Here is a 22,943-nt window from a genome sequence, read left to right on the forward strand (position 1 = left end):
GAATCCGCCTGCCAATGCAGGGCCCAAGGGTTTGCTCTCTGGTCCAGGAAGATTCCACATGCCACAGGGCAACTAAGTCCATGCGCCACAACTACTGAGGCTGAGCTCTAGGGCCCAAGCTCTGCAACAAGAGAAGCCTCCGCAATGAGAAGCCACACACAACCAGAGTAGCCCTAACCTGCTCCAACTAGAGAAAGACCATGCACAGCAGTGAAGACCCAGCACAGCCTAAATAAATACATTAATTAAAAAGTCACATTAAAAATGTGTACACAAATTGTTCACAAAGGCATTATTCATAATAGCCAGAAAATAGAAAAACCCCAAATGTCCATCTACTGACAAACAAAATGTGGTACAGCCATATAACGAAATATTATTTATCCATGAAAAGGACTGAAATACTCATACATGCTACAACATGGATAAACCTTGAAAACATGCTAAGTGAAAGAAGCCAGATGAAAAAGGTCATATACATGATCCACTTACATTAAACATCCAGAATAAACAAATCCATATAGACGGAAAATAGAGGGACTTCCCTGGTGGTCCAGTGGTTAAGAATTCACCTAGCAATGCTGCATATGAGGGTCTGAATCCTGATTGGGGAACTAAGATCTCACATGCTGTGGATCAACTAAGTCCCAGTACTACAACTTTTGAGGCCACATGCTCCAGAGCCCACAGAATGTAACTACGTGCACCACACGAAGAGCCCGAATGATGCAACAAATGCCATGTGCCGCAAAAAATGCCATGTGCCGCAACTAAGACCCAGAGCCGTAACTACCAAGCCTGCATGATGCAATACTGAAGCCCACGGGCCCTAGAGCCTGTGCTCCACAAAAGAGAAGACACTGCAGTGAGAAACTCACCCACCTCAACTAGAGTAGCCCGTGCTCACTGCAACTAAACATAGCCTACAGAGCAACGAAGACCCAGCACAGCCAAAAATAAATTAAACAGAAACAGATGATGGAATTAGTAGACAAAGACCTACAGCATTTATAATTATGCTTGAATATATAAGATAAACATGAACATAATGAGGAGAGAAATAGTTGTTAAAGACCCAAATGAAAAAACTTCTAGAGATAAAAATTTCAGTATCTGAAAATTTAAAATATATTGATGGGATTAACAACATTGTAAAGCTTCAGAAGAAAATAATGAAGGCAAAATAAATACTTATCCTGACAAACAAAAGCAGAGCATATTCACTGCCAGTAGACACTTAATACAAGTGATGTTAAAGGAAATTCTTCAAGCGGAAAGAAGTACCAGATGGAAACATGGATCTACATAAAGTTATGAAGAACACCAGAAACAGTATGTGGATAAAAAGCTATTTTTTTCTCATTTTGTAATTTCTATAGAAGATTAAAAGGCTGTTTAAAGCCAAAAGAGCAACAATGTATCACTGTATTTATAATATAGGTACAATTAAAACTACAAAGAATAAGGGGAAAAATGAAAGTAAACTACTGTAAGGTTATCATACAATATGTAATGTAATAGACTAGGGTCATAGTAAGACAGAGGTGTACACCGTAAACCCTAGAGCCACCAAAAAAACCAAAGAACCGTAGCTAATAATCAAAGAGTGGAGATAAATGAAAATCATACCAAAATCCCCACTTAATCCAAAAGAAACTTGGAAAATTAGTTACTCAAGTTTTCCTGGGTCTCTTTCACAGATTTATGTTATGAAACCTTTGTTTTTCTCATGTTTAAAAAATAAGTTAAAAAGAAGGCAGGAAAAGAGGAAAAAACCAGAACAAAGAACAGATGGCAGATTTAAACTCAACCATATGGATAGTTATCTCAAACTTAATTGGAGTGTTTAGACTACTCATATGGCAAAGACTGTTCAAGTAAATTTAAAAAGCAAGAACCAACTAAGTGCAATCTGTAAGAAGTTAACTTTAATTATAATGACATAGGTTAAAAGTAAAAAGATGGAAAAAGACATCCATGTACACACAAAACAAAGCTAAAGGGGTGGTACTGATACCAGACAATGTAGACTTTAGAGCAGAGAATATTACAAGGAATAAAGGACATTTCATGATGATAAAGGAGTCAATTCATTAAGAAGATATGATAATTCTAAACATACTGCATACTTAATAACACAGCCTCAAAATATATGAAGCAAAAAAAATGATGGACCTGTTGAAACATTAAGACTCAAAAAAAAAAACCAAAGCATATAATTATGCCCAAGGGTATGAACTATATATATTCCTTGTGAGAGTGTCAACAGTGCTGTTTCTATCTACTGAAGTGTCTGTGTGCACTAGTTGTTAAGTTAATTTCTAATTCCAGCTGTATCTTCAGGTACATGATAACAGCATTCCACCTGGCACACTCCTTGATCATCACTCATATGCAGGTTTCTGAAGAAAAAAGTCTGTCTCAGTGAGATGGCTCCCTACTCCCCTAAACCTGCTAATCTCCTGATGACTCATTGGTTTTCCATCTGCAAGCCAAGTATGTTTGTCCAACTTTCACTAAATATTTAAAAGATAGCAGAGCAGTATGAATTTTAGACATCCTTTGATGCTCAAAAAAAGTATAAATTTCTGGGAAAATGTCATGTGTCTTTATATTATAAGCTTAGATGAGTTTAATAAAGTGAATGGTATCTCTGAAGCCAAAAATAAAAAGAGGAACCTGGAAGGGAAAATAAATCCACGACTTCCAACACTCTTCTTTCAGTATTGACAGAAATAGACAAAAGAAAAAAAAAAAAAAAAAAGACTAATTAAAGGCCTTGAACAACAGAACTTACAGAACCTAAATGACATCTGTAAAACCCAACAATAGCAGAATACAGATTCTTTTTCAAGTACACAGGAGACAGTCACCATATAGGCTAAACCATAAAACAAGTCTACATTTGAAAAGCTAAGATCATAAAGATCTGACCACAACAGAATTAAACTAGACACTAATAACATAGAAGTACCTGGAAAAACATCTCAATATTTGAAAATTAAACAGCATACTTGTAAGTAACCTATGGGTAAAATAAAAACTCACAAGGGAAATCAGAAAACATTTTTAACTGAATGAAAAGGAAAACCTATCAAAATTTGAGGGATGCAGCTAAAGCAGTGCTTAAAAGGAGATTTTTCAGCACTGAATATGTCCATTAAAATGAAAGGTCCAAAATTGTCATTTAATCTTTACTTTAACAGACTAGAAAATGAAGAGCAAACTAAACCCAAAGTAAGCAAAGAGCAGAACCAATGAAATAGGAAAGAGAAAAATAAAATTAAACAAAATCAAAAGCAATTTTTGAAAAAGATCAATAAAAAAAGAGAATAAACTGCAAAACACCAAAAGATATAATCAAGGTTTTAAGGTAAGGAAAGTTTGTCAGGCAATTGTTGAAGTGAAAGATTACACTGGCTGGAGTTATCATAGGCATCAGCCTTGAGCAAACAGTATTCAGGACAGGCAGTACAAAGTGACCCCAGAGTGAGGTAACAGCCTGAACCAAGTCACAGAAGCAAAACCAAGCATCTGAGCAATAGACCCATTATAGAAGCAGCTGGGGGCCAGAACGAGCTAGATCTGGGAGTAAAGCAAACAGACTTCAACAAGATACCTGAGGCTTAGTAATAAGTTCTCTGACTGTATTTGGCCCTTGGAATCACAAGCTGCACGGTCTGTATCACAGAACACCCCAGTTCTGCTGTAGCTACTAGTGCTGTATTTCCAGTAGGGAATAAGTATGAATTCCCAGACAGTGTCATGTTCCTTTAAGAACAGCAAAAGTTTCCGGGGATGAGAGGAAGCAAAAAGGAAATAACACTGAGTGATTCCATGTTCTATGTACCATGGTTAAGAACTTCACACATATTATGTCTTCATAAATGAAACAAATTCAACGTACATAACCTGCCCATCATAATACATGACCAACTTGGAGTGTAACGGGGAAAAATAAAACTGATGTTAGGACAATGGGATTGTTGGTGTTTTCTGGATTTTGTTAGTATTCAATTTCATTTTCCTGTAAATGAAAACATAACTATTAGAGAAATTAATAACTTTTACTGTATCCTTTTAAACCATGATATAGAAGAGAACAATTTTTTTCTATTTAAAACTAAACATATGGCTGGGGTGGGGACAGGGGAGACAAAGAGGAAGAGAGGGTTTTTTAGGGCATGAAAATTGTATGTTATTTTAGCAATGGATATGTGTTCTTATGGGCTTCCTAAGTGGCACTAGTGGTAAAGAATCCATCTGCAACCCCTGGGTTGGGAAGATTCCCCAGAGGAGGGCATGGCAACCCACCCCAGTATTCTTGCCTGAAGAATTCCACAGACAAAGGAGGGTGGCGGGCTACAGTCCATGGGGCTGCAAAGGGTGAGACACAACTAAGTGACTGAGCACAAGTATTCTTATACACTTTTTCAAACCCAGAGAATATACACCACACCAAGAGTGAACCCTAAGATAAACTTGGGACTTTGGATGGTCACAATATGTCAATGTAGGTTCATCTGTGGTAAATATGTACCACTCTGGTGAGGGATGTTAACAATAGGGAAGGCTCTACATGTACAGGCACAGGGATTTTATGGGAAATGTTGGTACCTTCCTTTTGATTTTATTATAAACCTAGAACTGCCCTAAAAAATGTTTATTAAAAATAAATAATGTAAAATAAAAATCAAAACAAAAAAGAACAGAGAAATACACCTACTGCTGGGCAAAGATGTTTGTTTCTTCTTGGCTTTAGACTTTAAGTCATCTACACATGCTTAAAGGGACTCCCTAGTGAGAGGGAGAGAAGACAGGGAACTCGACAGGAGTTCCTGATGGTCCTCCAGAAGCTAAAGTTAAGTAGGTTGTACCTCATAGGTCAGGTGCTTGAGCATGGTATGTTGCTATTTTCCTTCTGTTATTTCTGGCACTTACCAGTCTTGTTTAAATCTTCCAGTCTTATTTCAAAGCCACTACTAGGATTGAATCAAGGCAAATTGGAAGTGGTCAAACAGGAGATGACAAGCGCGAACATCGACATTCTAAGAATTAGCAAACTAAAATGGACTGAAATGGGTGAATTTAACTCAGATGACCATTATATCTACTACTGTGGGCAGGAACCCCTTAGAAGAAATGGAGTAGCCATCATGGTCAGCAAGAGTCCGAAATGCAGTACTTGGATGCAATCTCAAAAATGACAGAATGACCTCTGTTCGTTTCCAAGGCAAACCATTCAATATCACAGTAATCCAAGCCTATGCCCCAACCAGTAACACTGAAGAAGCTGAAGTTGAATGGTTCTATGAAGACCTATAAGACTTTTTAGAACTAACAGCCAAAAAAGATGTCCTTTTCATTATAAGGGACTGGAATGCAAAAGTAGGAAGTCAAGAAACACCTGGATTAACAGGCAAATTTGGCCTTGGAGTACGGAATGAAGCAGGGCAAAGGCTAATAAGAAGTTTTGCCAAGAGAATGCACTGGTCAAAGCAAACACCCTCTTCCAACAACATAAGAGAAGACTCTAAACATGGACATCAACAGATGGTCAACGCCAAAATCAGACTGATTATATTCTTTGCAGCCAAAGATGGAGAAGCTCTATACAGTCAGCAAAAACAAGACCAGGAGCTGACTGTGGCTCAGATCATGAACTCCTTATTGCCAAATTCAGACTTAAATTGAAGAAAGTAGGGAAAACCACTAGACCATTCAGGAATGACCTAAATCAAATCCCTTATGACTATACAGTGGAAGTGAGAAATAGATTTAAGGGACTAGATATGATAGACAAGAGTGCCTGATGAACTATGGACGGAGGTTCATGACATTGTACAGCAGACAGGGATCAAGACCATCCCCATGGAAAAGAAATGCAAAAAAGCACAATGGCTGTCTGAGAAGGCCTTACAAATAGCTATGAAAAGAAGAGAAGTGAAAAGCAAAGGAGAAAAGGAAAGATATTCCCATTTGAATGCAGTTCCAAAGAATAGCAAGGAGAGATAAGAAAGCATTCCTCAGTGATCAATGCAAAGAAACAGAGGAAAACAACAGAATGGGAAAGACTAGAGATCTCTTCAAGAAAATCAGAGATACCAAGGGAACATTTCATGCAAAGATGGGCTCAATAAAGGACAGAAATGATATGGACCTAACAGAAGCAGAAGATATTAAGAAGAGGTGGCAAGAATACACAGAACTGTACAAAAAAGATCTTCACGACCCAGATAATCACGATGGTGTGATCACTCAGCTAGAGCCAGACACCCTGGAATGTGAAGTCAAGTGGGCCTTAGAAAGCATCACTATGAACAAAGCTAGTGGAGGTGATGGAATTCCAGTTGAGCTCTTTCAAATCCTGAAAGATGATGCTGTGAAAGTGCTGCACTCAATATGCCAGCAAATTTGGAAAATTCAGCAGTGGCCACAGGACTGGAAAAGGTCTGTTTTCATTCCAATCCCTAAGAAAGGCAATGCCAAAGAATGCCCAAACTACCACACAACTGCACTCATCTCACACGCTAGTAAAGTGATGCTCAAAATTCTCCAATCCAGGCTTCAGCAATACATGAACCGTGAACTTCCAGATGTTCAAGCTGGTTTTAGAAAAGGCAGAGAATCGCTTCTCGGCCTTTTGGCTAAGATCAAGTGTAGAAAAGGCAAAGGAACCAGAGATCAAATTGCCAATACCCATTGGACCATCGAAAAAGCAAGAGAGTTCCAGAAAAACATTTATTTCCGCTTTACTGACCATGCCAAAGCCTCTGACTGTGTGGATCACAATAAACTGTGGAAAATTCTGAAAGAGATGGGAATACCAGACCACCTGACCTACCTCTTGACAAACCTATATGCAGGTCAGGAAGCAACAGTTAGAACTGGACATGGAACAACAGACTGGTTCCAAATAGGAAAAGGAGTTGAGTACGTCAAGGCTGTATATTGTCACCCTGCTTATTTAACTTCTATGCAGAGTACATTATGAGAAACGCTGGGTTGGAAGAAGCACAAGCTGGTATCAAGATTGCCGGGAGAAATATCAATAACCTCAGATATGCAGATGATACCACCCTTATGGCAGAAAGTGAAGAGGAACTAAAAAGCCTATTGCTGAAAGTGAAAGAGGAGAGTGAAAAATTTGGCTTAAAGCTCAACATTCAGAAAACTAAGATCATGGCATCTGGTCCCATCACTTCAAGGCAAAGAGATGGGGAAACAGTGTCAGACTTTATTTTTTTAGCTCCAAAATCACTGCGGATGGTGAATGCAGCCATGAAATTAAAAGACGCTTACTCCTTGGAAGGAAAGTTATGACCAACCTAGACAGCATATTAAAAAGCAGAGACATTACTTTGCCAACGAAGGTCCATCTAGTCAAGGCTTTGGTTTTTCCAGTGGTCATGTAGGGATGTGAGAGTTGGACTATAAAGAAAGTTGAGCGCCAAAGAAATGATGCTTTTGAACTGTGGTGTTGGAGAAGACTCTTCAGAGTCCCTTGGACTGCAAGGAGATCCAACCAGTCCATCCTAAAGGAGATCAGTCCTGGGTGTTCATTGGAAGGACTGATGCTGGAGCTGAAACTCCAATACTTTGGCCACCTCATGGGAAGAGTTGACTCATTGGAAAAGACCCCGATGCTGGGAGGGATTGGGGGCAGGAGAGGAAGGGGACGACAGAGGATGAGATGGCTGGATGGCATCACCGACTTGATGGACATGAGTTTGAGTAAACGGTGGGAGTTGGTGATGGACAGGGAGGCCTGGCGTGCTGCAGTTCATGGGGTCGCAAAGAGTCGGACACGACTGAGCGACTGAACTGACTGACTAGGACTAAAGGCGTCCTGGCTCCAAGCTTGGGCGAGCAGACTGCCCGTATATAAAGCAAGAATGAATGGTGCACCTAAAGCTGTAGCATCAGTAATGATTACAAGTGAGTCCCCCATTTTACAGATGAGGGAACTGAGGCCCACAGTGGGTAGGTGACTTAACTCAGATCCCAACTAGTAACATGGGAAAGCTAGGACTGCTGAACCTAGTTTGACTCCCAAACCATTATTCTAACAACTACATCACACTGCCCCCCTGACCTCTGGCTCTAACCTCTCACACATCTATTCCCTCGAACCCTGCCTTTTTCCCCCAGGGCCACCCATCTCTTCTGGTCTCTTCCTTCTCCCCCCTCCCAATATCTAGGATTCCAAAGGGGCCAGCACCTTTGACTCCCTGCATCTGGTCCCTCATAACTCCACAACAGCCCTCTGACAAAGCCCCAATCCTAAATCAGCACTAGAATTGATCTACTTTCTCCAGCCCTTCGCTGAGTGCTTGAATAGCTGAGTCCTTCTGGAAAGATGTACTCACTCACAGTTGTCTTCACTCTCTTAAAACCCTCAGTGCAGTTTCTTCAACAACTGAATCACACCCTCACTGCTGTGCTCAAGTCCAACATCCTATGCCCCTCACTCCAGCCCTGGCAAAACTGAAAAAAGCAAGATTTGTTACAGCTTCCCACTACACTTATCTACGTTCACATCAATACCGACCTCTTTCTACTAGGTTCAGAGGATGCTTCCCTCTTCCTATTCCTGCTAAGCGGACACCACTCCATCACTTATCACACGTCTCTGCTGCGCTCAGAACGCTGCTGGCTCCCTACTGTGCAGACTCCCATCACTGCCATTTAAAATACCTGCCGTGGCTTCTCTCTCCCTCTAGGCGGTGTCTCCTGTCCCTCCTCCTCCAGCTGCTCTGGCAAACTGACAGTCCCTGCTGTCTCCACTCCCTCACTTCCCATAAAGCCTCACCCACTGCAATCTGGCATCTCTCCCCACTATTTCTGAAACAGCTCTCCCTAAGGTCACCAATGACGTCCTGACTGCCAAATCCAATGGCTACTTGTCAGGCCTTATCTGACTGAAACACTTTTAGGCAACTGACACTGTTAAGTGCCTGTCCCGATTCCTGACAGGCTTGGCGCCCAGGGCCCGGCACTCGCCCAGTCTGGCCACACTGCTGCTCCGTGTTTCCTAAGGTTTCAAGCTCATCCCTCTGCTCTTCTCGCTCCTTACACTTTCCCCAGATAATCTTGCTCATCTTGAGCTTTCAACCATCGCCTTTATGCCGACAGGCTTTTTTTTTTTTTAAGTTCTACCACTTTATTGCTACCAACCCATCTCCCTCCACCCTTGTGCACACATGCTCAGTCATGTAACCCCATGGACTTCAGCCCGCCAGGCTCCTCTGGTCCATGGACTTTTCCAGGCAAGAATACTGGAGTGGGCTGCCATTTCCTTCTCCATGCTAACAGGCTCTTAAACCTACACTGCAATCCAGGTATCTTCTCCAAGCTCCAGGCTGCAAAGTTATCTCCACCTGGACATCCTATAGGAACCTCTAAGTTCCCCCTAACCTCTTACTTTCTAGTCTCATTTCTCTCCCTGGAGCTTCAAACCTGTAATACTTTTTTTCATCAAATCTAAGAGATACCACTAAGAGGGACAAAATACATACACTTATATATGGATATATTTACCTTGGAACTGAAGAAATGTGATTTCAGTGTCTGCTGGAACCTCTATCTGGATGTTTTCAAGAACATCAAACTTCTTACACCCTCAACTAAATCCATTTATCTTCTCTCCTAAACACACTCTTCTTCCTGTAGTCTTCCAGTTGGTGGCTCCATCATCCATCCAGTCACCCATACCAAAAACTGAATGTTACTTTGACTTCCTTTCCCTCTGGCATGTCACCACAATGAAGCTTTGCTGACTTTTATCTACTAACTACTTATCAAATCTCTTCCCCCTGTCCCTCTACATTCACTGTTCCCATCATTTTTATCTGGTCTTCAGCAGAGTCCCCAAACCTCATCTTTATTCCTACTCTTCTGAATCCATCTTCCCCACAGCTGCACAAGTGAACCACCTAACACAGAAACCTGAAAGTCACTCCCATGCTCAGGACCCTTATGGGATTAATGAGGTGGTGATGACCTCCATAATTTAGCTCTTGCTTATCTATTCAGCCTCCACCTCTTCCACAATTCTACTGCCCCAAACTTTTTATGGCCCCACAGACACTACGCTTGCTACCTCTTCAGACCTCTGGCTGAAAGAATGCCCTCCCTCACCTGTCTCTCACACGTTATTTCTTTCGGGAAGTCTTTCTCCCTTTCCCAGGCTGGGCTAGAGTCAAGAACTCGAGGACTGTGACTGATCCCCAAACAACACGAGAGCTCTAAAAACATATGGTACTATAGTTCTCTTGACTATGCATGTAGGCAGTGAGCTCTAGGAAGGCAGAGATTCTCTCACAGGCAGTGTGTGTGTATGCCTTGAACACATGGAATGAATGAGTTACATAACTCCTGTCATCTGACTCTAGATGATATAAACCAACCTAAGAAGACAAACAGCTTTACCTTGCACTATACCCCCCAAAAAAATGTATCATGAGGGTTTTGAGATAAGGAGTTATCATTAAAAAAAATGTATCCTTAACAAAACTATTAAAAAAGTATACTAAAAAACTGAAAGCCTTCTTTATTACATATTTAAAGGGATAGGAAAGCCAGAAGGGGAGAAAATGCTACAGCTAAGAGTTATTCTAAGACAAGTCAGGAGGAGGTGATTTTTTTTTTTAATCCACTGGGGCATTTTATTTCTATGTATGTATTATATGCATTGAAAAAGAATCCCAGGTTATCCCCCCATGTTTTTATGTCTTGCTTCTTTGTGGCCCACGATGCCAGCTGAGTTGTCAGTATAATGAATCCAATCTGATGGGGCAAGAGCAGAATATTCTGCCGTCTTTCTAAATTTTTGAGTCGCACAGCAAATCTGGGGCTGATCACGACAGTTGTTTAATCTGCCTGTGAAGTTCCCAATTTTGCCTGCTTTGTGATCACTAGTGATTTCAAATTCACCAGTATCACCCTGCCTCATCCCCACAGTTAGAAACTGGACAGTGACTCTGAAACACAACCTAGTAAGAACCTAGACTTCCCTTTCTTTTTGGTATAACTGATGCTCTTGAGAGCAACAGCCAGGACATTCATGTGCACCATTTCTAGAATGGGAAAACAGCAGAAAGAGCAAGACGACTTTTTAAACCTTGAAAAAACTTAAGCACACACAGTTAAGTAATCTTCAGATTACTCTTTCTCAATTCCAGTTGCCTTCCAAATGGGTGGAGTGGGGGGCTTTGGAAGCAACTGAAGAAGAAATAAACAAAGATACCTTGTTATACTTGCTTTCTAACATGCAAAAGATTAAATGTATGGCCCGGATAACAAGCCTGGGGAAGACGCAAAAATGGTGATTTTTGTCCAAATTTAAAAATCCCACTTCTACTCTCACCTTAATTCAGAAGCATCGCAACTACACAGATGCAGGCTACAGAATTCCTACAGGGAATTCTCAGGACGCCACTGTGAGCTGATCTGACACTTCAAGCTGCTGTACCATGAAGCAGGGAGACTGCACACTGAGCACAGCTGGGAAAGAAGGAGGAGAAAGCAGGGAAGGGCTGAAGGGATGAGACGGACAGAGGACACGACTGCTATGTGTACCTTCGTGAAGGTGGTGGAGCCGGAGGCCATCAGAATTTGACGCACGCGGTTGTGGAAGCGCTGCATTGACTCATCATCCACACGCAGGAAACACTGAGCCGTCCGCTCTTTAGTAACCTAAATCACAAGCTCAAGGTTAACTACCTCTGGAAATGCCAGAGGAATAAGAAACAACTCTGACCACCATTAAGCCCTAGCCTCCCAGTAAGGCCCAGCGGATTGACGATGAAAAGATGTGCCACGTCTCTCACCCCTCATCCGTGAGGATGGAGGTGGGCCTACTCCTACCATCCGGCCCCACTCCAGACTGTACCTCGTTCTGTAGGTTCCAGACCCCATCCTTGTGGGTGAACTCCTCATAGCTGGTTCGGCACTTAGGCAGGATGCGGCACTCAAAGCCACACATGTTGAACAGCAGGTTGGGGTTGTCCTTACTGTACACGGACACGAAGCTGTTCTCCCACTGGACTGTCGTCACTGAGCGTGGCAGGCGGTTCTTGATGTCCCAGAACACTGCCCGACCCCTGCCCACAGAGCGCACAGGGTCACGTCGGAGCTTCCCTTCAAAGGCCAGCCAGACTGATGACGTCCCGACAGAGCACACCCTCCCACCTAGGACACCCCTCATCAGTTCCCTTTAATCGTCCTCTGGGTCCCTCAAGCTGACACTCTTCCAGCTCCCACAGCCCCAACTTAGACTCACAGGTTGACATCATGCTTCATGAGGCGCATGCGGGCGTCTCGGGGCCAGCACTTCTTGTTATTGTAGCCAACGATGTTTTCGTTATTGGGGTCAGGGTGCTCTGTCAGGTAACGCTGGATCAGGTCCCGAGCCTCATCTGCTGTGAACCTACACAGACAAGGTGAGTAGCTGAGGCCCAAGGACACTGGGATCTCGTGAGGCCTATGGCTCCACCCCAATCCCCACCCTACTCACAGGACCTCATCCCATTTCAGAGCGCCAACCCGGCAGCAAGTCAACTAAGGGACAACAGCTGCTTCAGAAGCTGGGCATGGACCTCAACACCCTGTAAGGGTAAGACTCCAGGCAAGCCCTCACCTGAAGAAAATATGGATGCGATCAATGTATCTGCAGAAGAGACGGATGGGGTGGGCAGCCTCAGTGGCTATGTCTTGGAAACTGAGAAAATCATTTGGCATCTGAGGTGGCCCGGCCATCTCACTGGCTCGGTGCAACCCCAACACAAGCAAGTCCATCACCAGGCCATAGTACTGTACAATGAAAGAGGCAAACTGCAGGCCTCTGATGATCCCGTATGAATTTGTATGGTTCATGTCCTAGAAAGAAAGACAATTCTTAACCACAGCCAAGTCTCGGGGTTTTCAGGGCCCATCCTCTTTTGCCTTCCCCCCACCAAGGAAATCCCAACTCAGTGGGCCAGACCATCCCCTGCTTCCATAATTCCTTGCCACCCTGCCCCAAGACACACCTTGTAATTGATAACGACGTTGTTCTTGGCGGTCATGTAGTCAGCTATATTGTGGTCTACAATGAGACGCAGCAGCCTATTGAGCAAGGTCAAGTCAATCTTCTCATACATCTTCTCAAATCGTGACTCCAGCATGACATTGCACTCGCCCTCGCTTGTCTCCCACACATCCTGCAGGTTATTGATGCCTGAGGGGGGAAGAAACACAAAGCTCTAGCAGGTTAGAAGTTCCCTTTCAGGACTAGTGCCTACAGTAGCCATCACATTCCTATCCAGATCTTACGACCACTCCATTCATTCACCTGGACTGCTAGCAGAGTCAAATTGCTCAGTGTAACATCAACACCATTTCTTTGGGATCAGGCATCAAGAGAGTAAACTAATTATGCTATCTGGATGAGAATCTCAATGTAAAAATCAAGGCATCTGCCTTCCTTTTACCTTGGCACCACTTGTAAACAAGCAGAGGTGGCGGTTCTGTGTCTGCAGGCTTGATCCAGGGTGGAAACAGGCGGCGCTTGTCAGCTTCGTACCACAGGTACTGGTCCAGGTAGGCATCAGTGATCTTCTCCAGTGGCTCCACATCATACACTGGCACCAGGTGGCTATATAGGTCCATGAACTCAATGCCCACCTGTGGGACAAGTACGCTGGCTCACACCAACCCATCAAACACCCTGGGTGCCATGAATGAATCACACAGCCAAAGGAAAACATGTGGGGCATCTCACTCACTTCTTTAAAGGCTCTCTGTGTGAGGAGGTGACGCTTGATGCGGGACAGCGCCTCATGGGGGTTGTCATAGGCCTGCTCGATCAGGCCTAGCTCCTCCCTCTGGGACTGGTTTAACCGAGACTTCACACTGACAAGGCAGAAGAAAAGGTGAATGAGGGCACTTCCTTAGCGGTCCAGTGATTAGGAATCCACTTGCCAAAGCAGGGGACATGAGTTCAATCCCTGGCCTGGCCAGGAATATTTCACATGCCATGGGGGTAACTAAACCCATGGACTGTTTACTTCTGAGCCCGAGCTCCAGAGCCCATGCTCCACAAAAGAAACCACCATGATGAGAAACCCACACACTGCAAGTAGAGCAGTCCCTGTTTCCTGAAACAAGAAAAGGCCCAAGGGCAACAAAGAAGACCCAGTGCAGCCAAATATTAAATTTTAAAAGTCTGAATGGGAAAACCAAGAGGAAGCCATCCCCAGAAAGGCCTTCTTTGGACTCTAAAGATGATGCCACTCTGTGTCCATCACCTCCCTACAGGAACCTGTCTACTCTACTCCTCACCTGTAAGCTTCCTTGAGCCGCTCCAAAGCCAAGATCAGCAACTTGGTGTCATGCTTGTAGGAGAGCGGGGGGAAGGGGATGGGCGAGAATCTACGGCTTTCCAGCCAATGCACAGTAGTGGTATACACTGCCACAGCTTCCTCTGCTGTGATGTAAGGACCGTCCTGCAAGGTGGACATGAGAATCAGCTTCCCACTGCAGCCTCATCCCACCAGGGCCAGACATGGTCCCAACTTTAGTCTGACCTCCTGCTCACCCCCGTGCCCCTAGCCCAGCCTACTCCACCTAACCTTTAGGTAGTTGTGCTGCCGCTCCTGTTCTGCCTTCAGGTAGAGCCGAGTCAGGCGGCCCAGGTTCTTTTTGCACACAGTTTTGTCTACAGTGGCCCCGCGGCGGATGCGTTCTCGGTTGTAGTGGGCAGTGTTGGTCCACCAGTCCGCCTTGGCCTTCACATACCGAAGAATCATATTCTCTATCGGTGTTGGCAGCCCAGGGACCTGAAAGAGCAAAGGGCACGATGAAAAAGTGACGGGGGCTAAAACAGTCCAGGGGTGGTAATCTCCAGGCCCCTCCATGAGCCGGGGAGACCACCCACCTTCCAGGGAATGTTGGCCTTCCAGCAGCGCCAGGCCTCGCTGAGGTGCTGCAGGATGGTCCGGGCCTTGTTCTGCTTGATCCCCTCAGGCATCATGTCCAGGATATCATGCATCACAGCGGCCCGAAGTTCAAGGTCAAAATGCGACTCCACTCGCTGCTTTGTTACTGTCTTGGCCACCCCCTTTGAGTGCCGGCCTAGAAGTGAAAGTGGTTAAAAGCAAGACTTGTTGTTCCTACTAAAGTCTCTGCTTTCATGTCCGTTGATAACCATGGTTACAGTGAAATCAGTAAGCATGAATAAAGCCCAGCACATGCAAGACACAATATGTCTGAAAAGATTCACAACAATTCTTCTGAGGCATTTCCAACCTGTAGATGCTCGCTGGCCTTAAGGCCCCACAATGAAGCCCAAGAAAAGAGAACACTAGGTCAGATTCATTAGATACTGGGCCTTAGAGGTGATCCGACAGGAAGGGATGCTCAGTCTCAAACAAGGACAAGAGAAGGATCAGGAGCACACGTGACCTCTATTCTTGAATGGGAGAAGTCAGACATGGAGAAAACCACTCACCTTCAAACTGCCGGGCCAGGAGGTTGCCCAGCCATCGCTCCAGCAAAGGGGTGATGCCACGCATGAAAAACAGCCAGACCCGCCAGCCAGCAGCCCAGAAGCCACAGCCAGGGCCCTTCCCTACAGGACCCTAGGATCCCAAGCAAAAGTCAAGAACACAAGTTAGTACTTCATTCAGACAACAACAGAACACTGGGCAGAGGTGGAGCAAAGAGCACAGGTATGGCAATAAAGGGGGAAAAAAAGCAAACTCTTTTAAGATCTCAATATTTAAAATGGAGTAAATGAGGAAACCAGCAACTGAGATTTTCTATTTAGAACTAAAGGTGGGCTCTGGGGAGAAGTGTTGAGATCTACAGGACAGCAGTAATAACACTCAGAGCCTCTCTCCAAATAGGTCCTTTGAAAGAGCCCTGACCGATGTAAAGACTAAGATGGATCTGAGAATATGAATGCACAAGGGCAGGCTCCTACCGTGTTGAAGCGATAATAGATTAGGTGCTTCAGGTCCTTGCACATACGAATCTGCCGCATCAACTTGTATTTGTAGCGGTACATGCCCGTCAGCTGCCCCACGTGGGCGAAGATATATTGCAACCCATCTGCCAGCTGTAACACAGTGGCCCCAGCAGGCTTTAAGCTAGAGCCAGCTCCATGATCAGCCCAGACTTCACCCAGCTTCCCCACATGGGGCAGGGCCTGGGGATTCCTAGCCTCACCTGGAAGGCATCCACATTGCCCAATCGATACTGCACATGACTGTCCACCACCAGCTTAGTTAAACGCAGAACTTCTCGACACAGATGGAAAGCATTTCCAAAACGAGATTTCTTTCTTTCCTGGAAAAAATGCCAAGGACAGAAACAACACTAGTCAGAAATGCTCTGGACTAGATGCACGCCTTCCCAAGAGGCCAGGGCAAAACCAGTCCATCCCTCAGCCCGGGACCCTCTTAAGGTCCAATGCAGGTACCTTGGTGGTGAGCGTCTTAACAGGTTTGAGGTTGAAGTTGTAATCCAGGTGCAAATAGTTGAGGTTCTTACGGTGAATGAGGAGGTTGAGCATGTTGTAGCCCTGGCGGCAAACCTGTAGCCCCACCTCCACCCAATCCAGCTTGGTAGACTGGAAGAATTTGGTGGCTTTGAAGGATCGGAATAGATACCTGGGATGGGAATAAGGAGTGAGAGTGAGCCTCCTGATCACCTCTGGAACAGAAGGCTGAGCAGGGGCCCAAGGGCACCTCACCTCTTCTTTTGGGCTTTCGGGGGCCGGTGCTTCAGGGCATTCAGCACATAGTACTTAAGCAGCTTCTGGTAGGAAACCCTCACTTTCACAGGCTGCCCAGCAGGACAATGCTCCCGATACCTGAAAAATCACACCCATTAGAGCTTGGCCCACCTCTCCCTCCAGCAGCCCTGCTAAAGGCTGTATGCCCACCCAGCTGGAGTCTTTAATCCTATACATCCACTACTCTCCCCAGGTAGAAGCCTTACCAGTTCTTAACAAGGGGGATGTCTAGGGCCCGGCGAGTGCGACCAGAGCGTAGGTTGAAGGGCCGGGGGGCCCAGAGCAGGGCGATGCCATTGGCTGTATTGTCTGTATAGAGGGGTGTGTCCTTCAGAAAGGGCTCCACAAACTCTGGGAGCTCGAACTCCTCATCATCATCTGGCAATGGTTCCTGGCTCTGAAAGAAGAACCCCCAAGGGTTTAGCTCCCGCTGAATTGGGCAGAGACCTGGGATGAGAGAGAAACTCTCTGGGGCCAAACACAGTGGCTACATCTGCTATGGAAACTAGGCTGCCTGACAAGAGAAGCCCTGAAGAGCCAGAGCAAAGGCGGCCAAGGGAGCAGAGAACAGGGCAGGGCCAACTGGGCAAATAAGCAGCACTCCTCTCACCCCAACTGGCTCTCTACCAACGGCCTCCCAGGGGAGCCCCCAATACCAGGGAGAGGTAAACATGCAATCACCTCCTGTCCGAGCTCCAAAAACTGGGCCTGGGGAAGGAGATCTATTTACGTTAAGAACATGATGGAACATGAATCAACATCAAAAACACTGTGCCAAGTATAAGAGGCCAGCCACAAAAGACCACATACTGTACAATTCTATCTATACGACATGTCCAAAATAGGCAAATCGATAGAGACAAAAAGCAAATTAGCAATTGCCTAGACATGGACAATTCAAGGGAAATAGACACTGACTACCATGGGAAACGAAAATGTCCTAATAACTGTGGTGATGGTTGCACAGCTCTGTGAATAAACTAAAACCACCGAATCATACACTTTAAATGGATGAGTTGTGTGGTAGTGAATTACAGATCAAAAAAAGGATTTAAAAACACACTAGAGAGACTTCCCTGGCGGTCCAGTGGATAAGACTTTACACTTCCAATATAAGGGACGCAGGTGTGATCAGGGAACTAGATCCTGCATGCCACAACTAAGGCCTGGTGCAGCCAAATAAATAATAAACAAAATATTTTGAAAAATAAAAAATTTTTCTAGAAACAGACCAGAATAAGATTAGAGTCCCAGAGGAGAAACAATAAAGCCCAGATGGGTAATCACAGAAACCAAGATAATATCAATTACTTGGTTTGAGTCAAGTGTCAAACTCTCACATTACAGTTCCCCTCTTACAGCTCGAGGGGAACACTTCAGGATGGAAATCATGTCTCCCTCTAGCTGAACTTTCATCTAGTCATGCTTCTGCCCAGTCAGGAAATCTCTCTTCAAGAGCTGAGCATGTCCCTTCCTCTCACCTTGACAGAGTGTCTGTGGGAAATTGGGTTGATCAAAGGGTCAAAGTAGAAAGCTGGCAAATCAGGATCCTCAGTTTTGATGAACACAACATTAGGAGTGTGGTACCTGCAATGAAACAAGAGCCAGCCAAGGTTCTCCTCCCGGGCCCACCTGAAATGCCTGCCACCCCTTTCACCCAGTTGGGCTCCAGCTCTCTCACCAGGTGAGGTGCACGTGGTGCGGCAGGTTGTTGTACAGGTAAGGAAACGCGATCTTGTACTCGGTGCGGATAGGCTGCCGGATGATGATCTTGTTAATGTCATTGAATTCATTCCAGTCTTCATCCCTAGGGCACAGAATCAAGAGTGAACAGCTGGGTTGGGCAGTTTGGAAACTACAATGGGATCTAAAGGATCAAGATTAGATTTTACAATGGCTGTTTCATATTGATGTTGGGCAGAAACCAACACAATTCTGTAAAGCAATTCTCCTTCAATTAAAAAGTAAATTTAAAATTTATTTTTTTAATTTAAAAATACTCTACTCTCTCCAACTTACTGTAGGTTGATGTCTCGGACAAGAGGCTCAAATTTGGGGCCTCCAGGAATGGCCATATTAAGTGCCTTGGATGTAAAAAAGGCCTTCAGATCAAACAGATAGAAGTAATTGTCATCAACCAAGTCTGTCAAGAGCTGATTGGCCAGGCGGTAGAGAGTAGACATCATAGGCAATGTGAACTGCCAGCGCTGATAAGTGGAACCATTTACATACCTAGGGAAAAAAGAGAGGCCCATGTAAGTCCAAGTAGGTGTACTAGCTAACCAGGTCATGCTACCTACTGGTCTCCCAGGACCCCCTCTGGAGTTCCAAACCCTCACAGGAGTGGTAACTCCAACTATCACTTACTTCCGGCTATCCCTTAATGGCTGGTGGTCATAGAACCAGTCCAACACAGGGGCATCCTCCTCAGGGTCCAGCTCTAGCTGAATGGCTTCCAGTGGCTCAACATCGAGGATATTGTCAGCATAGTCCAAAGGTGGCTCCTCATCATCAAAAGGGGGGAAACGCATCCTCTTGAAATGCCTCCTGTCTCTTTTTTCCCGACGCATCATAATCCACATTGACCTGGAAGTCGACAATGTCATGCAACCATTTCTGCATAGTGCCCCCTCAACCACCACCACCAAACCCCACATTCCAGTCCTTCTCACCCCCACTGGGAGATGTAGACAGGTTCAATGACCCAGGGGATCTCATTGACAAAGGAAATGGCTCCGGTAATGTGGTACAGCACAGGCACATCCCGAATCTGCTCCCAAGGCATAGGCATGTTCTCCAGGAGCTTGAGGACTGCATGCGGCATGTACTTGAGGGCACTGTAACAACAGGAAGAGAGATGATTAGAAATGACAAGGTGTTCTGCTACCTGAGCCATGCACAGAAGTAACAAGGTATCACATTCCACACAAAACTGGCCTTACAGTCTAAACTCCTAAACATAGTACACAGGCCCTCTGTCACCAGGAACTCTGCCTCCCCACCTCCAACAGTGCCACCTTTTTTCTTAAACATCATTGTCCCACAATACTGGGTTTCAGTCCCTCTAAATCACCAGCGATCTCCCTAAAAACAACTTTTAAGTTATCTCACATTCTATTCTCTCTGTACCTTTCACTAAGTAATAAAATATTCACTACACTTTATTTTAACCATTTGTCTGTTATGTAAGTAGGCCATAAGCTCCAGAAAGGCCGTTACTTCCTGATCATTGCTATATCCCTGCCACCTAGCACAGTTCGCAAATACTTTTAAAATAAACACAACTTCCATTGCTGTCTTGGACTAGTTCATTAAGTGGCTAACACTTCTGTGTAAAAATGAAAAAGGATCTGCTAAGGTATTTGTACCTGTACTCACCCACCTTGGGAAAACAAAAGGATACAAAAACCTCAGGAAGTAACTACCCTGGAACCTGAAAATTCTTGTCACTTAGGAGTTACAGGCAACAAGAATATACAGGTGTCCTGCTCTGGGCTTTACTTCACTCAAATATAGAGATGTCTTATCATTGTATCAACAGGACAAATTAAAAACTCCTGTCCCAGATCAGGGAAAAGAATCAGAACAACAAAGAACATAACTGAGAACATCCTACATTGTTGGTAGTGACATAAATTGTTAGTCACTAAGGAGATTATGGAGGTTCCTTAAAAAACTAAAGAACAGAGCTACCATATGAGCCAGCACTCCTACTCCGGGCATATATACAGAGAAAACCATAATTTGAAAACAAACATGAAGCCCAGTGTTCACTGCAGTACTACTTGAAACAGCCAGAACATGAAAACAACCTGAATGCAAATCAACAGACAAATGGATAAAGAAGGTGTAGTACATATACATTAATACAGTGGAATATCACTCAGCCATAAAAAAGAAGGAAATAATGCCATTTGTAGCAACAAGATGGACCTAGAGATTGTCATACTGAGTGAAGTCAAAGAAGAAATATCGTATGACATCCCTATATGTGGAATTTAACAACAAATAGAATCTACATTGCTGGGAGAAATATCAACAACCTCAGATACACAGATGACACCACCCTTATGGCAGAAAACAAAGAAGAACTAACTAGCCTCTTGATGAAAGGGAAAGAGGAGAGTGAAAAAGTTGGCTTAAAACTCAACATTCAAAAAAAAATTCAGAAAAAAAAAAACAAAACTCAACATTCAGAAAACTAAGATCATGGCATCTGGTCCCCATCACTTCATGGCAAACAGATGGGGAGACAATGCAAACAGTGAGAGACTTTATTTTCTTGGGCTCCAAAATCACTGCAGATGGTGACTGAAGCCATGAAATTAAAAGATGCTTGCTCCTTGGAAGAAAAGCTATGACCAACCTAAACAGCATATTAAAAAGCAGAGACATTACTTTGCCAACAAAGGTGCACCTAGTCAAGGCTATGGTTTTTCCAGTAGTCATGTACGGATGTGAGAGTTGGACTATAAAGAAAGCTGAGCACAGAAGAATTGATGCTTTTGAACTGTGGTGCTGGAGAAGACTCTCGAGAGTCCCTTGGACTGCAAGGAGATCCAACCAGTCAATTCTAAAGGAAATCAGTCCTGAATAGTCATTGGTCCTGAAGCTGAAACTCCAGTACTTTGGTCACCTGATGTGAAGAACTGACTCACTGAAAAAGACCCTGATGCTGAGAAAGATTGAAGGCAGAAGGAGAAAGGGACGACAGAGGATGAGATGGTTGGATAGCAGCACCAACTCAATGGACGTGAGTTTGAGCAAGCTCTGAGAGTTGGTGATGGACAGAGAAGCCTGGTGTGCTGCAGTCCATGGGGTCACGACTGAGTGACTGAATTAAACAACAAATGATACAAATGAACTTTATTTAAAATGTATAGCCACCCAGATGTGCTGTGTGAGAACATTAAAAGTCCCAAAATGACAGCAGCTCTCCAGGACTGAAATATAAGAGACAAGAAGGAAAAGGGACCAAATTCCAAATGAAATAATTCCAGGATGTTCCTTACCCCAAGTACACCCTTTTATCATGCCGAAACTTCCTGTTGGTCATGTCTCCATGGTCTCGGATGATCTTCCTGACATGTTCTGGAGGCATGTCTTCCTTCTGTGCATCTACAAATCCAAACTTCCGCTTTTCCGCATAGCGCTTGGCCTGCAATTGCTGCCATTTTCGGGCTGCAAAAACACCTCAGTTTCAAGACCTGCACATCATTAGCTTAATCCCACCCCCACCTTTCATCCTAAACTGAGCTTCTGTCAGGATGACTGACAGAGGGTGGGCATCCAGAAGGAACACTCCCTGACAAATTCTCTTGTCAACTTGCTCTGCTTTACTTTTTTTTATCTTTGCCAGCTATTTATCAATACCTAGTATTTTTGGTACAACTAATTAAATCTTTTTTTTTTTAACTATGTTTCTTTGCAATTTAAACCCTGTAAGGGAAAGGGTTTTGTCTGCATCACTATTGTATCCCCATTGTCTGGATCAATGCCTACAAGTAATAGGCACTTAAAAAAAAAAAAAAAAAGGATGGTTTCAGAAACTCGATTCGATGAAAAAATAAATGGAGGCTAATAAGTGCACTAACATCTAATGTTTTGACACCTGACAAAACAGGGAAATGGGGCAAACCCGCTGCGCGCAGGCGCACACCGGCACACCCGCCCCCCCCCCGCCCCCCGCCCCCGCCGGCGCCGCTCCCGTACGCTTTCTTCACCTTTCTCCTGCAGCTTCTCCTCCGACATGTAGTCTGGCAACGGGGCTAGAGGGCCAGGCACCGGGTTGCCCGGCCCTCGGTAAGGAAATACTCCGGCCATGCCCGGAGAACCTGGGGAGCAGCGGAAGAAAAAAAATTAACGAACAAGGCCCAGGCCCACAAGAGGGGCCGCAGAAATACGTCGAAACCCCCGCCTGCAGTTCCGCCTCGCTCAGAGTGCGCCGGCCCAGTCCGTCCGGCCGCTCAACCCCACCCTAACCTCCCCTCCGGCAGCCTGGCCCTTACAGTCCGCCACGCACCCCTACAGCCCCTCACACAGACGGCCGCTTTTCAGCAAGGCAATGGCGGCAAGCCTACGTCCGCTCCGCGTTCCCAAAGCCAGGAAGTACGTAACCCAGGTTCAGCGGTTGACCCAATAGGCGCCAAAGTACTGAGGCGGTTTG

The 22,943-nt window shown here is 44.7% G+C and overlaps 1 protein-coding gene across 2 annotated transcripts in view; it reads right to left on the reverse strand.

The window, feature by feature from the left end:
- Positions 1-22,904, reverse strand: part of PRPF8 (pre-mRNA processing factor 8) — a 33,201-nt gene extending 10,297 nt beyond the window's left edge. Inside the window, exons 1-24 of one of the 2 annotated variants that reach the window (XM_061143060.1) lie at positions 22,800-22,904; positions 22,501-22,611; positions 21,790-21,958; positions 19,450-19,614; positions 19,145-19,363; positions 18,797-19,009; positions 18,459-18,584; positions 18,259-18,364; positions 16,984-17,174; positions 16,736-16,855; positions 16,463-16,652; positions 16,210-16,329; positions 15,965-16,099; positions 15,491-15,620; positions 14,918-15,114; positions 14,613-14,819; positions 14,323-14,486; positions 13,767-13,893; positions 13,473-13,665; positions 13,032-13,219; positions 12,641-12,879; positions 12,284-12,430; positions 11,894-12,104; positions 11,581-11,697 (exon numbers count right to left, since the gene is read on the reverse strand). In XM_061143060.1, coding sequence (XP_060999043.1) covers positions 11,581-11,697; positions 11,894-12,104; positions 12,284-12,430; positions 12,641-12,879; positions 13,032-13,219; positions 13,473-13,665; positions 13,767-13,893; positions 14,323-14,486; positions 14,613-14,819; positions 14,918-15,114; positions 15,491-15,620; positions 15,965-16,099; positions 16,210-16,329; positions 16,463-16,652; positions 16,736-16,855; positions 16,984-17,174; positions 18,259-18,364; positions 18,459-18,584; positions 18,797-19,009; positions 19,145-19,363; positions 19,450-19,614; positions 21,790-21,958; positions 22,501-22,600 — 3,774 coding nt within the window. In that variant the 5' untranslated portion in view covers positions 22,601-22,611; positions 22,800-22,904. Of the gene's footprint in view, positions 1-11,580; positions 11,698-11,893; positions 12,105-12,283; positions 12,431-12,640; positions 12,880-13,031; positions 13,220-13,472; positions 13,666-13,766; positions 13,894-14,322; positions 14,487-14,612; positions 14,820-14,917; positions 15,115-15,490; positions 15,621-15,964; positions 16,100-16,209; positions 16,330-16,462; positions 16,653-16,735; positions 16,856-16,983; positions 17,175-18,258; positions 18,365-18,458; positions 18,585-18,796; positions 19,010-19,144; positions 19,364-19,449; positions 19,615-21,789; positions 21,959-22,500; positions 22,612-22,785 lie in introns of both variants that reach the window. The other variant, XM_061143061.1, reaches the window with a different exon arrangement.
- Between the last annotated feature and the right edge of the window lie 39 nt (positions 22,905-22,943).

This window comes from Dama dama, chromosome 5 (genome assembly GCF_033118175.1).
Source record: "Dama dama isolate Ldn47 chromosome 5, ASM3311817v1, whole genome shotgun sequence".
Lineage (NCBI taxonomy): Eukaryota > Metazoa > Chordata > Mammalia > Artiodactyla > Cervidae > Dama > Dama dama.